We start from the raw sequence: 14,209 nt of genomic DNA, 5'->3' as shown, positions 1-14,209 counted from the left end.
GTCTGATCCAGCAGGGCTCTTCTGATGTTCTTTTGACTTGGACTGGGGAAAGCTGGGTTCAGATATAGCTCAGCCATGTACAGATAATATTTAGCACCTTGCACGTTTTTGAGTATTCAAAACACTTAATTCATCCTTATAAAAGCTTTGTGAGGTTGATGAGGAGCCTTATACTCCATAGTGCAGATGAGAGATGGTAGCTTTCCTAAGGCCACTTAATATGTTCATGGCCGAGGAGATATTTTAGTGGGGATTTCCTGGGTCACAGTTCATGCTTTTAGACATCATACCAGACTGGGTGTAATAATGTAAGGGAGCAAACATATGCCCCCCAGACAGTGTCTGAGGGGTGGGCATATGCTATTTCTGTTTCCTGGCTCCAATGTCGGAGACAGGACTCTGACCTCAGAGCCAGGAAACCATGCTCCTTGCCCCCTCGTAGCCAGCGTGGAGAGAACAGCGCTGGCTACCTCTCCATGTTCAGAAAATGGAACTTGGAGATGGGAAAAAGGGGGTGTTCCCAGGAGTGGGGAGGGGAGAAGACTGGGGTGACTGTGATACAACAACTACTATGGCTGTCCCAGCCTCCTTCCCATCCCTTCCAAGGCACCACCACTAGATGGCCGAAATAGCCCATCTAGCAGAAATGCAGAGCGGCTGGAGCACAGAGGCGAAGATCACCTCCACTGTCCCCCCACCCTGCATTGGACATTCGGCAGCCCCTGGGTTTAGTGACTGCTGGCAATCCATACAGGATTGCGCCCTAAGTGAATATTGTATATATTCTAATTCTAATTCATTTCTTTTGAGAGCTGCTGCTTATGTTGCCTTTTCTTTGTCATCTAACCGATGACAAAGAAAAGGCAGAGGTGCTCAATTCCTACTTTGGCTCAGTCTTCTCCCAAAAGAGGGTCTATGACCCCCCGGGCAAAGGCGAAGTACAGGCTGAAGGGGCAGGATTGCAGCTTGAGATTGATAGGCATATGGTCAAGGAACACCTAATTACCTTGAATGAGTTCAAATCTCCAGGGCCAGATGAATTGCATCCTAGAGTAATAAAGGAAGTGGCAGAAGAACTCTCAGAACCACTGTCTATTCTCTTTGAGAAATCATGGAGGACAGGGGAAGTGCCAGATGACTGGAGGAGAGCTAATGTTGTCCCTATCTTCAAAAAGGGTAAAAAGGAGGAACCTGGGAACTACAGACCAGTCAGTCTGACATCAATCCCTGGGAAAATTCTGGAGCAGATTATCAAGCAATCCATCTGGAAGCACCTTGAAAACAATGCAGTGATTACTCGAAGCCAACATGGATTTGTCAAAAACAAGTCCTGCCAGACAAATCTGATCTCATTTTTTGATCAGGTAACCTCCCTTGTGGACCGTGGGAATGCTGTAGACATCATATACCTCGACTTCAGCAAAGCTTTCGAGAAAGTGCCCCAAGATATCCTGATGAGCAAACTAGCTCAAAGTGGGCTAGATGAAACAACGATCCGGTGGATCCACAGTTGGCTACAGAATCGGACTCAAAGAGTGCTTATCGATGTGACCTTCTCAAACTGGGGAGAGGTAACGAGTGGGGTACCGCAGGGCTCAGTCCTAGGCCCAGTGCTCTTCAACATTTTTGCTAATGATTTGGAGGAGGAGGTGCAGGAAATGCTGATCAAATTTGCAGATGACACAAAATTGGGCGGGATAGCTAATACTTTGGAAGACAGAAACAAAATTCAAAGTGATCTTGATAGACTGGAGCGCTGGGCAGAAAACAACAGAATGATATTTAATGGGGATAAATGCCAAGTTCTGCACCTAGGAAAAAGAAACCAAATGCACAGTTACAAGATGGGGGATACGTGGCTCAACAACACTACAAGCAAGAAGGATCTTGGAATTGTTGTGGATCACAAGCTGAATATGAGCCAACCATGTGATGTGGCTGCAAAAAAGGCAAATGCTATTTTGGGCTGCATTCATAGAAGCACAGCTTCCAAATCCCAGGAAATACTAGTTCCCCTCTACTCAGCACTGGTTAGGCCTCATCTGGAGTACTGTGTCCAGTTCTGGGCACCACACTTTAAGAAGGATGCAGACAAACTGGATAGCGTTCAGAGGAGGGCAACAAAGATGATTGGGGACTGGAAACAAAGCCCTATGAGGAGAGACTGAAAGAACTGGGCATGTTTAGCCTTGAGAAGAGAAGACTGAGGGGAGATAGGATAGTGCTCTTCAAGTACTTGAAAGGTTGTCACAGAGAGGAAGGCCAGGATCTCTTCTCAATCATCCCAGAGTGCAGGACACGGAATAATGGGCTCAAGTGACAGGAAGTCAGATTCCGGCTGAACATCAGGAAAAACTTCCTGTTAGAGCAATTCGACCATGGAACCAATTCCCTAGGGAGGTGGTGGGCTCTCCCACACTGGAGGCATTGAAGACGAGGCTGGACTAAGGATGTACGAAAATCACTTACCTGTTTGCGGATTATGTTTATGGGGGGGGGGAGGCATTCCGTCCCTCCCCCTGGAATCCTGGATGGGGGGGGAGGCGCTCCGTTCCTCCCCCCTGGAATCCTCCGTGGCTGGCTGTGCTCCGCGGCAGCTCCGCGGAGCAGCCAGCCAGGCCCAGCCAGGCCAGAGCCGTCCACAGCCGGATTTCTGGCTGCGGAGGGCTCTGGGAAAAAAACAAAAAAACAAAATGCGTACGTAAATGGCAGCGGCTACGGCCGCTGCCATTTGCGTTCCTTATTTTTGACGTCTTAATCTACGTAAATATTTACGTAAACTAAGACGGCAAAAATAAGGGGAACGCAAATAGCGTAGCGGACGCTATTTGCGTTCCCCTTATTTCCGCCGTCTTAGTCTACGTAATTATTTACGTAGACTAAGACGGCCCAAAATAAGACGGCCATAGCCGCCGCCATTTGCATACGCCTTTTTTTTTTACCCAGTCATTTTAGGCTACGTAAGTTTTTACATAGCCTAAAACGTCTGGGTAAAAAAAAAAGGCGTACGCAAATGGCAGCTGCCGTAGTCGCCGCCATTTGCATACACCTTTTTTTTTTCTTCCCCCAGACGTTTTAGGCTACGTAAAAACTTACGTAGCCTATTATGTGTGTGTAAAAAAAACAACAACTGCAAATGGTGGCGGCGACAGCCGGTCGGAAGACCAGCCGCTGCTGCCGCCGAAGCCACTGCTGCCCGGAAGATCCGCCCCAGGTAAGCCTCGTCCCGGGGAGATCCGCGGGCGGGGGGCGGGGGGGCGGCAGGCCATTCCGCCACAGATTTTGGGGGGTCGAATGCACTGGCATTCGGTCTCCCCGAGATCCGTGGCGGAATTCTCTGCCATCCCTAGGCTGGACAGCCGTCTGTCAGGGATGCTCTGACTTGGATTCCTGCACTGAGCAGGGGGTTGGACTCGATGGTCTTGTAGGCCCCTTCCAACCCTACTATTCTATGATTCTATGTAGCCAAACTGACAACAGTTGCACACAAGAGGGAGGGATCAGCAGACTTGTGGTAACCTGGGGTCTGCAGAAATGCACATTTTTTTAAGGAAAAAAACACTGTGGGAGGGGACCCTCAAAACAGCCCAACAATGGCTGAGCATTTGAGAAGGGGGAAAATGAAAACAGGGTGGGAGGGGCATTGTTGTTGTTGTTTACATTTCTATACTGCCCAATAGCCGGAGCTCTCTGGGCGGTTTACAAAGATTAAAACATTAAAATTACAATATACAGAGATTAAAAACAATTTACATAAAAAACACATGAACAGACAATATACACAAAAGAAACATATATCTAAAACAACTTCAGACAAACAATCTCAAAACCAAACAATCATAATCATGAGACATTCCAGGATCAATTAAACATGTATCGAATGCCTGGGAGAAGAGAAAGGTCTTAACCTGGAGCTGAAATTATAACAGTGTTGGCTCCAGGAAGCATTAGAATGTGTTTGGAAAAGGAGGATGGAGGAAGAGGCATGTAGATATAAAACATTTAGAGAGAACTATCTCATTGTCTGGATAGGTTGTTTTCTGATTCAGTCTGAGAAGCTATTTTTAAAAATCTCCTTTTATATGGAAGTGAGAGTTGCCCATAGAAATCCGTCATGAAATCCAAGTTGTTAATGCACCAGCCTGTTCTCTTTGCCCTCCTCCCCCCCAAGTTGTAGCAGGGCTCCACTTATGTTTACTCATTTTGCCTTATTCTGCTTTTTGCAAGTCTGATTATTCTGTCAGTCAGTCAACCTGAGTCCCTCCCTCCAGCACCAGTGCTTAGAGCAGTGGTAATCAACTGGCAGTCCATGGACCACCTTTTTCAGTAGTCCACATGAATATATAACTGTATAAAATTAAATATCGATACCATTGTCAGATAAAGTTTGTGGGTGTCTATATTTATACAGTTCGAATAAAAATGTTTTAGAGTTGGCGTGTTTATACAACTTAACCTTCTTTACAGGGGGAAAACAACACAATAAAACCCATTATTTACATTTGTACACTTTCATACAACAGAAGCACCACTTAACAGCTGGGCCACAACTAAAAACTTGATTTTGGTGGGAAGGGAGTGACCTGTGTAGTTTCTGAGTGTAGATCCCGCTGTCGTGCTGAGTGGTTATCATGTCATTTGTTCTGTACTAAACGTGCTGTTTTAATTGAAATTCTGTTGTAAAATGTAAGTTTGCATACAGTTTTCAACTTTATGTTCATTTATTACACACTTTTCTATTTTGTTTGTGGGGTTCCTGTATGGAGATTTTACATTTGTTGAATTCATCAGGTTGGCATGATTTTGCAACCCAAGACATGTACAAGCAGTCGACCATAGAGAAATTTTGGGCCAGCATGATCGGGAGTTACCCAAATCCATCAGCTCATGCAGTCAGATTTCTTTTGCCATTTGCATCAACTTCTATGTGTGAGATTGGATTTTCATGTTTGTTGCACATTAAGTCCAAACAGAGGAATTGGCTTACAGTGGAAAATGATATTCGTTGTGCATTATCAAGTACGCTCCAAACATTGAAAAGCCTGTCAGTGAGAAGAGAATCCAAACATCTAATAAATAAATACATTTCAAACCAAAATATGTCTGCTCTTTATAATCATGTCTCAACCAAAAAGAATAAGAAAATAAAAAGGAGGTGGTCCACAAACATTTTTGGATTGGCCTGGTGGTCCATGGACTGAATCGAATTGAGAACCACTGGCTTAGAGAAACGAAAGCAAAAGATGATATTTTTAAGACACACAGACTGCCTTTCCATAGCCAAATTGTGAACAAAGCCATACAGGGTCCAGCTTTGGTTCTGGGCACTTCAGAGAGTTTTATCATGGGAAGCACCAGAAATGGTCCAAAGGCACCCAATTCAGCTTGGGCTTCAGCCAAATCAACAGGTGAAGCATCTCCACACATCCAAGGGGACAGAGCAGTTGGATTATTCCCTGCTGTACAGGTTTTGAAAGTGTGGAGGTCCTTCAGGGCAGGGTAGGGTGGGGAGGTGGTATTTTAGGCACTGGAGCCATGCTAGGTTACCTTACTTGTAAGCAGATAACATTTCCTGAAGTAGTCAGAAAGGAACTTGGTTGCTGAAAAGTTTGCTTGCAAAAATAAATCACTAGTACATTGGAATAATAGCTCGCCGTGCTTTTTTCCCTGCTGTCCTGCCCTTCTTTAAAATGTTGGACCCTAATTAATTTTTGCTTAAATCCAGGCTTCTGTAATTGACTGAAAGTGTTCCTACATTTCTGTGCTGGTTCAGTGAAAACTCCCAGATATATCATGTCTCCATAGGAAGATTTTTGGCTTGACAATGTTCAGATACTCGTTCATTTTCTTTTCCTTGGACTTCTGTTCCTCTCTCCAGGGGTTTCTAATTATCTGCTGGAGCCTTCCTGTGTGTAGTTCTTTGATGTCCTCATTACGGCAATTCATTTTGTACAAAATGAAGCAGACTTGAAACTTCCTGGTGTTCACAAGGAACTTGGAACACATGGCAAAATCCTAAGTGCTGATGAAAACACAGGGAGAAGGCCATAGCTCTGAGGCAGAGCATCTGCTTTGCATGCAGAAGTCCCAGGTTCAGTCCTCAGCATCTCCAGGCATGGTAGGGAAAAACTCCTGTCTGAAACTCCGGAGACTTGCTACCAGTCAGCATAGACTGGAGGTGGGGGAGCAACTTCTGTGACCCCCCACCACTGCTGCCAAAATTTATTTGGCAACATGGTGGGCAAAAAGCCACATTTTCCCTTTAAAACAAAATTGTGCTCCTCGTAGCCTTGGTGGTGTGTTGATGGCAATTTCATCAGTGGCAGCGGCAGGGGGAACTGGCCCCTGGATGCCCAAAGGTTGCCCACCCCAGGTGTAGATCATATCAAGCTAGATGGACCAATGGTCTGACATACTAAGGCAGCTTCCTAGGATCCTATTTTTTGGCATCTTTTAGTGAAAACCTGCCAACTTGATATACCAGCATTAATTTTGAATGCTGCAGTTGCAAATATTAATATAGCAATAATAAGGCTTAGCACATGCACGTATGTAAGGTTTGTGCCAGCACTTGGCATTATTGGGCCAAAGGCTCAATTTCCAAACCTGGTTTCAGATTTGATATCCTGTCAGTGTCAGGCAAAGATATGTTTTAAGTTGCTCAGACCTCCCAGCATGTCATCTGAGCTGATTTTAACAGATGGTTTTTATTGCATTTTTGCTGGTTTTTAGTGCTCTCATCCGTTTTTACTGATTCTGCTGCATCCATTTTATATATAGTTTCAACTGATGTGTTGGTATTGTCTTATACTGTCACGAGCTGCCTTGGGAATTTTGACAAACTGATGGGCGGCATAGAATGTTTTAAATGTGGCTGGGGTATGCTGGGAGTTGTAGGATTTTCTTTCTGTCTAAACATGCGTAAGATTGCACCCTAACTAGCTTTAAAGATCGGGGGAGTGGTGCTCTGGGAGAGGATGTTGTATCTGTTCCATGACCTAAATCCCCACTCCCACCCCAGCCAAACTATTGGTTTGGGTCACTCGTCACAACTACCCATAGGTTGTTTAAATCCCGAGTAGCTATGAATGAGCAGCTATGACCTGCTCCCACGCTGGCTCCTGCCTGACCGCTCCTGCTGAACAAATGTTCCAATCTGGATTGCTCCTTCCACAACAACCCATAATTCTGGGTTGTTTAGTGCAGCAGGAGTAGGCAGCCGGGTGGGAGCCAGCAAGTTCACTCATTACTGGTCATTTAAGACTGTCCAGGGTTGAAACAACCCTGGGTAGTCGTGAAGTGTGAACCAGGTCATTAGCTCCATGGGGGAGAAAAGATAAGATACAGGTACTACTACTCTTTTCCCCCACCCACCGTGGAAGTTTTGGAAGATTTGTTGGGCCGAAATTTGCATATGCAATTTCACATTTTAAATTCACTGAAATCATAGCACGATTACAACAGCGGGAATAAAATGGAGTTTGCTTCTGCTGCCCTGATGCTAAACACATTTACTTGGGAATAAGCCCCATTTTGTTGTAGAAAAGGATAACAGATTTTAAAAGTAAAAATAATAAAGTGAGCATCTGCTGGGTGAATATTAACATCTTTAAAGATAAGGATGTTGTGACAAGCAGCATCAGCCCCAATGAGTCACATCACCTGCCACTCTCTGGGTGGGCATTTGGGTCCTGCTGGGTTGCTAGACCCTGGACTTTGGCCCTGAGATCCAGCCTAGCTACACCACTGGGTACATTCAACCGTTTTTATGATTAAGGGCATATGAATGTATACACTCGTGGAGTTTTTTTTTTAAATAGGTCAACATTATTCTTCAAATACATGTGTGTGTGTGTGTGTGGTTCAAATATGAATTACATTTTTTTGAAAGATTTGTTGTTCTAGATGAGTTCTGATTACATAAATTGGCATTATAACAGCAACACATTGAAATGTGAGAAAGGTAACTTGCCATCCTAATTCTAAAGATAGTTGCATTCTCCATTTCTCCAAGTGGCAGCAAGTTCCATGACAGCTTAACAAGGTTCGTTTCTTTTGTACGAGCAAGTACTGTAGACATGAATGATGTCTTGTTGTATCTGCTTATTTTCAGATGTTCAGGCTAAGTAGCAAGTCAGCCTGGTGCAGGCAGTGCTAGCCTGAAAGTCACACCAGTCTCCCAAACAAAACAAAGGTACAACACTCCCTATCTTCCCAGGTTCAACAGTTGTAAGTCGTTGCAAATAGCAGCTTCAAAGGAGTGATTTTCCTCAGGACCACAGCAGGGGGTTAAACTCCCTCTTCTTGTCTGCCGATATCCCAGTAATTATTAGCCCTCCAGCAGCTGCTATTTGCATTAAATGTGCATATTAAATGCAAAAACACATTTAATGTCATGCCATGCCTAGCTGGGCCCAGAGAGAAAGAGACAGAGAAGGGGGTTGTGCCAATGTGGTACTTCCACAACATTTGTGTACTTCCACAACATTTGGACTGGGTGTGGAATCCTCAGGATCAAATTCTTGCTCTGCCACTGGATGGCCTGTGTCTCAGCCTAACCTACCTTACAGGGTAAAGCTAAAACAGTTTTTAGGACCTTGGAGATAGGGTTGGATAAGTGGATAGAGCCTTGCTGGCTTTTGCGCTCTCTTCATATTTAAGTATCCACTAAGGTGGGTCGGGTTTTGTGAACAGGGTGCATTTTAAATAAGAGTACAATATATGCACATCCGGTATGGATTAAAAATTTCAAAGGTTTTATATTTAATTTCCAGATTTTTTTAGACCTCTGCAATACATAATATTTCAAATTCATGTTGAAATGAAATCCATGGCCAAACTATATACAAAATCTCACATTACAAACATTTCTTTGTATAAAGGCATTTTTTTGTTTGCTTAAACGGCAGCTGATGATTGATGCTGGGATTGTCACTACATTTTAGCTTTCTTTTTCAGGCTCATCTGTGTCGGCTTTGCTTGAGACTGGCATATTTCTTTAGGGTATTCTCTGACTGCCTTTGCAGTTCTTCAATGTGAGAGTTCAAAACCTGTTCAAAGTCTCTTGCTCGCTTCTCTTCCTCTTGTAGGAACTTCTCCGTTGCAGTTGCAAGAAACAGAGTCTCCGGGGAAGGCTGAACACACAAAATTGGCACAGTTAGGATGGGTATAATTAGCCAGCTTTTCTTATTAGGTCACTGGTGATATTCCACTGGTGGAACGATCTTCTCTTTTGCTCATGTACGTATTCTGTTTTGCAGAGTTCTAAGCCCCCCAGTGATATTACATCCTATTGGAGCGAGTCCAGGTCTATATTGAGATACTGAAGAAGCAAAACTATAGTAACAATGCTTGGATGGATCCATGATATGAGGTTCTTTACTATAAAAGTGCAAGCACATCAGTGTTTTAATATTACTGAAGCTCAGCATAATGTTCATCTTACATTTTAAGACACGGTTTATGTCATTCTTATTCTGGAAAATACTATCTTGTGCACTGCTCTGAAGCTATTGTTTTTTCACTCTCTGGGTCTTGAAGCTAAGGGCTAGTTCACACATGTATGCTTATCATTTTTTGACTGTAGCATCAAGTGCTGACTCATACAGTGCTTTGTATAAGTAATCACCCCCCTTGACTATTCCACATTATGTTGTGTTACAACCTGATATTAAAATGGGTTTATTTAGGATTGCTGGTCAGTGATCTACACAAAATAGTCCATAATGCTGAAGTGGCGAAATGATTTACAAAATGATTTACGAATAAAAAATGGAAAAGTCTGGATTGCTTAAGTATTCACCCGCTTTGTTGTGGCACCCCTAAATAAGTTCTGGTGCAACCAACTGCCTTCAGAAGTCACATAATTAGTTGAATGGAGTCCACCTGTGTGCCGTTCAAGTGTCACATGACCTCAGATTAAATACACTTGTTTCTGAAAGGCCTCAGAGTTTGTTGGAGAGCATATCTAAACAAACAGCATCATGAAGACCAAGGAGCTAGCAAAACAAGTCTGGGATAAAGTTCTGGAGAAGCACCAATCAGGGTTGGGTTATAAAAAATAATAATCCCAAACTATGAACATGACCTGGAGCACCATTAAACCCATTATTACAAAACGGAAAGAATATGGCACAACTGCGAGTCTGCCTAGTGAAGGCCGTCCACCAGAACTCAGTGACCAGGTAAGGACGGCATTCGTCAGAGAAGCACCAGGAGGCCAACGGTAACTGAAGGAACTGGAGAGATCCACAGCTGAGATGGGAGAAACCATCTATGGGACAACTATCACCTGGGTGCACCACAAAGCTGGGCTTTATGGAAGAGTGGTGAGAAGAAAGCCATTGCTGAAAAAAAACTCATATAAAATCCCATTTGGATTTTGCCAAAAGGCATGCAGGAGACACAGCAAACATGTGGGAAAAGGTTCCCTGGTCTGATTACCACAAAATACTATGTGTGGCACAAAGCCAACAGTGTTCATCACCCTGAGAACACCATCTCCACAGTGAAGCATGGTGGCGGCATCATGTTGTGGTGATGCTTTTCATTGGCAGGAGCTAGGAAACTGGTCAGGACTGAGGGCAAGATGGATGGAGTCAAATACAGGGCAATTCTAAAGTTCAGTCTGCAAGGGACCTGGGTCTGGGGTGGAGGTTCATCTTCCAGCAGGACAATGACTGTAAACATACAGCCAAAGTTACACTTGAGTGGTTTAAAAACAACTTGAATGTTTAAGAATGGTCCAGTCAAAGCCCAGACCTCAACTGAGAATCTGTGGCAAGACTTGAAAACTGCTGTTCACCAATGATCCCCATCCAACCTGACAGAGCTTGAGCAATTTTGCCAAGAAGAATGGGCAAAAACTGCACGATCCCCATGCACAAAGTTAGTAGAGACTTACCCCAAAAGATGCACAGCTGTAATTGCTGCCGAAGGTTCTTCTACCAAGTATTCACTTGGGGGTGAATACTTATGCAACCAACAAATGCCAGTTTGTTTTTGTTTAGTTAACTTTTGTACCACAATACAAATATTTTGCGCCTTCAAAGTGTTAAGTATGTTGTGTCATCAAATGGTAAAATTGCCAGTTAAATCCATTTTAATTCCAGGATGGAACACAACAAAATGTGGAAAAGCCAAAGGGGGGTGAATACTTATGCAAGGCACTGTATGTATGTATGAGCCATTACGAACTAATCACCAGACGAGATGTTTATATCACTTGTCACCTCCAAGACACTACTTTTCAACAGAGACACTTCACATATTTGGTTGAGAGTCATCCAGCGATGAGAGCTCAAGTGAAGTAAACATATTTGTAGACTTCTAAGCAACTATAGATACACAAACTATCCTGTACTTGAAATTCTAGGACCTATCAATGGAATATTTTAATACAGTTAAACAGTTCCATATATTGGATGAATTGTTTTAGTGCTTACAAGAGTCTTCCAATCTGGGTTGATTACAGATTTCTTTACTGATTAGCCATCTGGCTTTTAACTGATTACAAAAATTAAAGAAATATTCCTATTATCAAAACTGGTATATAGCCACCTTCTTGGGAGTACGGAAGGAAGGGAACTAGTTCCAGAGTTTCCCATTTTCCTCCTTCCTCCTAATCTCTTTTCTTTTTGTATCATGTCTTTTAGATTGTAGGCCTGAGGGCAGTGAATATCTTATTACTGTTCTTTGTACGATGCTCTAGGAGCTATTTTTGGCTGAAGAGTGGAGTAAAAATGCTTGAATTGACCAAAAAACAATAACAGCTACTGCACATTATAAGATGGGAAAAGCATATTTATTATTTTCTGCTTCATCACTTTGATTATCTGAAATACAGAATAATTCCCATGACAGAAAGGCATCGGAGCTGATGTGGTTTCAAATATGAGCAAGTTCAAATGTCATCAGTATTGTGAAACATCCAATTTTAAAAGATATGGTGACATTGATTTCAACCAAACAATGTCAGCTTCCATTGTCTCTGGCTTTTATTGAATGAAGGAAAGTCATAATACAGCCAGCATCCTATGTAGAAGCCAGAGGTGTGCACAGATAATACAGTAGTTTTGTGTGCAATGCTGCACACAGGAAGAATGGGTAGATCCAGAGATCCGCTTTTCATATGTGTCTCTTTGGCATGGGAAGTTGCTGTATGTGGGGATTGGATGCACATGCACAGCGTGATGAGGATGCGCATGCCAGACTCATTGGCATTGCCTAGCAAAAAACAATTTGCCTTCCCATCCATCTTGTGATATGGATGGGAAGACATATCTGTGCCAGTTGCATGCAGAACCTTGTTATGATTGTGGCCATTGTTGCTTTGCCTGAAAATGTAACTAGCCTGGAATACAATCTGGAGGCCATCTTCAACTTTATTTCCCCCAAATTTGGCACAGCAAGCAGTGAGAGTCAGTGCAGCCTATGTGGCTATGCAGATGTAGTCTGTGATTAAAGCTCTAGCTACCTTTGAAAGTTAAATCAATTAAGTCTTACCGCACAAATTCTAATGCTATCTTTTATCGTCCAGAAACTTGGGGAAATAAAAGTCCTTCTGTTTAAGTCTTGGTTCTGCACTGGCTTCATGTTGACAATCAGCACTTTGATGTGGTGTGGTTCTGCACTGGCTTCATGCTTGCAATCTGTGGTATTTGCTCTGCACCATGATTCCAAGGGGGAACTAGACCCAAGGATCCACAGCACAGATATGCAAGATGGCTGGTGCCACTACGCAACAGTAGTCAGCCAGTAGTCAGTGTTAAAAGTAGGCTACTTTGCACTGCACTATCACCTGGGGAGGGCAGGTTGTAGGGAGAGGAGTATAAATGGGTTACATCCAACAGATATGCAAGTGGAATGCTGCTTGTGCAGTGGTTTTCTCTAGTTCCCATTTGTGGGAGCTGATTTTCCTCATTCTCCCCTACTACTGCAGCCCTCCAGGCCTTCCCTGAGGGTCCAGAAATGGGTTTGCAGAGAGTACAGGGGCTGCAGTGGGGAGGAAGATGGGAAACCCCCATTGCACAAACAGCTTTCCACTTGGGTAATCTTTGGATACGAACCAATGTTTCACATAGGGAAGTAAGTGAAATATTAACCAGAAGAGTGAGATTTGACCTCTGTCTGATAAAACAAAGCCAACAGATTTTTACCATCTGATTTTCTTCCACAGCGTAGACGTGGTTCAGTAACATTTCGGGCTTATTCCTTTCAGGAAAGCAGGTGATGTAATGTGCTGGATATACCTCTGGTGGAGATGGAGATCTACCATCTGCTCTGGGTTCACAATCTCTGCTTGGCCTTTGAGGAGGCAAATTGCAGCTGCTTTCAGTGCTGACAATATCGCCTTGGCCATGCCAAGCAGGAATTTGTATTCTGTGGTGTCCAAAGTTTTCATATGTTGGAGATTGTGGTGCCCATTCAATTTCATTCTGCACAAGTCTAAAAGATCAATTAAAAGGTTCACAAGCTTAAGGTGCCAGTCAGTGCCACGAAATATCTCTAACAGGTGACATATTCTGGTCCAAACTGTCTATGTAACTTTGTTTTTCTGAGAATTTTGGGCTGCTGGTGGTGAAGAAAACATTCGGCTTTGAAACTTAGTCCAACTTTGGACTCATTCACACTCCAATGTATTCCGTATACAAGTTATCAAACACACGTTTGAGAGGGAAATTGCCCAGAAAATCCAATACAGCCACGTTGTGAAGTCAGAGCTATGTAACCTAGGACAGAATCCAATGGGGCACTATGCCCCCGCTGACTCTCTTACATCTTATCAACTCTGTTGAACACGTGGCCCCCAGCACTTGTGCAATGGCAATTTAGCACTTCTGGGGTAACCAGAAATGAGCAGAAACACTGGTTTCTGGAAGGAGGCTGGTTGTGGCAACTCACATAAAGGAGCTTATGTGAGCTTATAATTATGGAAGCTTACAAGAGGAAGTACTGCTCATTTGGGAGCTTCCTCTAGGAAGTGCTAAATCTCCCTTGCATAAGCAGTGGGCCCCGCTTGTGCAATGGAATTGGCGGGACGCTGCTCACAGAATAGAACTGGTGGGGGTGTAAGTGCCCTGTTGGATTCTACCCTAGTATTGCCCATGCTGAGTGGCAAAGGTTTTTCAGGAACACTAGCAGAGGTCTTCCCCAGTTCTTGAGACCTTGGGTCCTTTAAACTGGGGATTGCACCTGAGATCTTCTGCAT

General features: G+C 43.5%; 1 protein-coding gene across 2 annotated transcripts in view; it reads right to left on the bottom strand.

The window, feature by feature from the left end:
- Window positions 1-8,734: 8,734 nt before the first annotated feature.
- Window positions 8,735-14,209, bottom strand: part of DEUP1 (deuterosome assembly protein 1) — a 76,818-nt gene continuing 71,343 nt past the window's right edge. The window contains exons 12-13 of one of the 2 annotated variants that reach the window (XM_084841612.1): window positions 13,158-13,446; window positions 8,735-9,134 (exon numbers count right to left, since the gene is read on the bottom strand). In XM_084841612.1, the coding sequence (XP_084697738.1) occupies window positions 8,961-9,134; window positions 13,158-13,446 (463 nt within the window). In that variant the 3' untranslated portion in view covers window positions 8,735-8,960. The remainder of the gene's footprint in view (window positions 9,135-13,157; window positions 13,447-14,209) is intronic. The other variant, XM_084841613.1, reaches the window with a different exon arrangement.

The sequence above is a fragment of the Heloderma suspectum genome, chromosome 3 (genome assembly GCF_057233095.1).
Source record: "Heloderma suspectum isolate Gila_16-S chromosome 3, 16-S_ref, whole genome shotgun sequence".
In the NCBI taxonomy this organism is placed as follows: domain Eukaryota; kingdom Metazoa; phylum Chordata; class Lepidosauria; order Squamata; family Helodermatidae; genus Heloderma; species Heloderma suspectum.
This window is presented reverse-complemented; position numbering and strand designations above follow the sequence as displayed.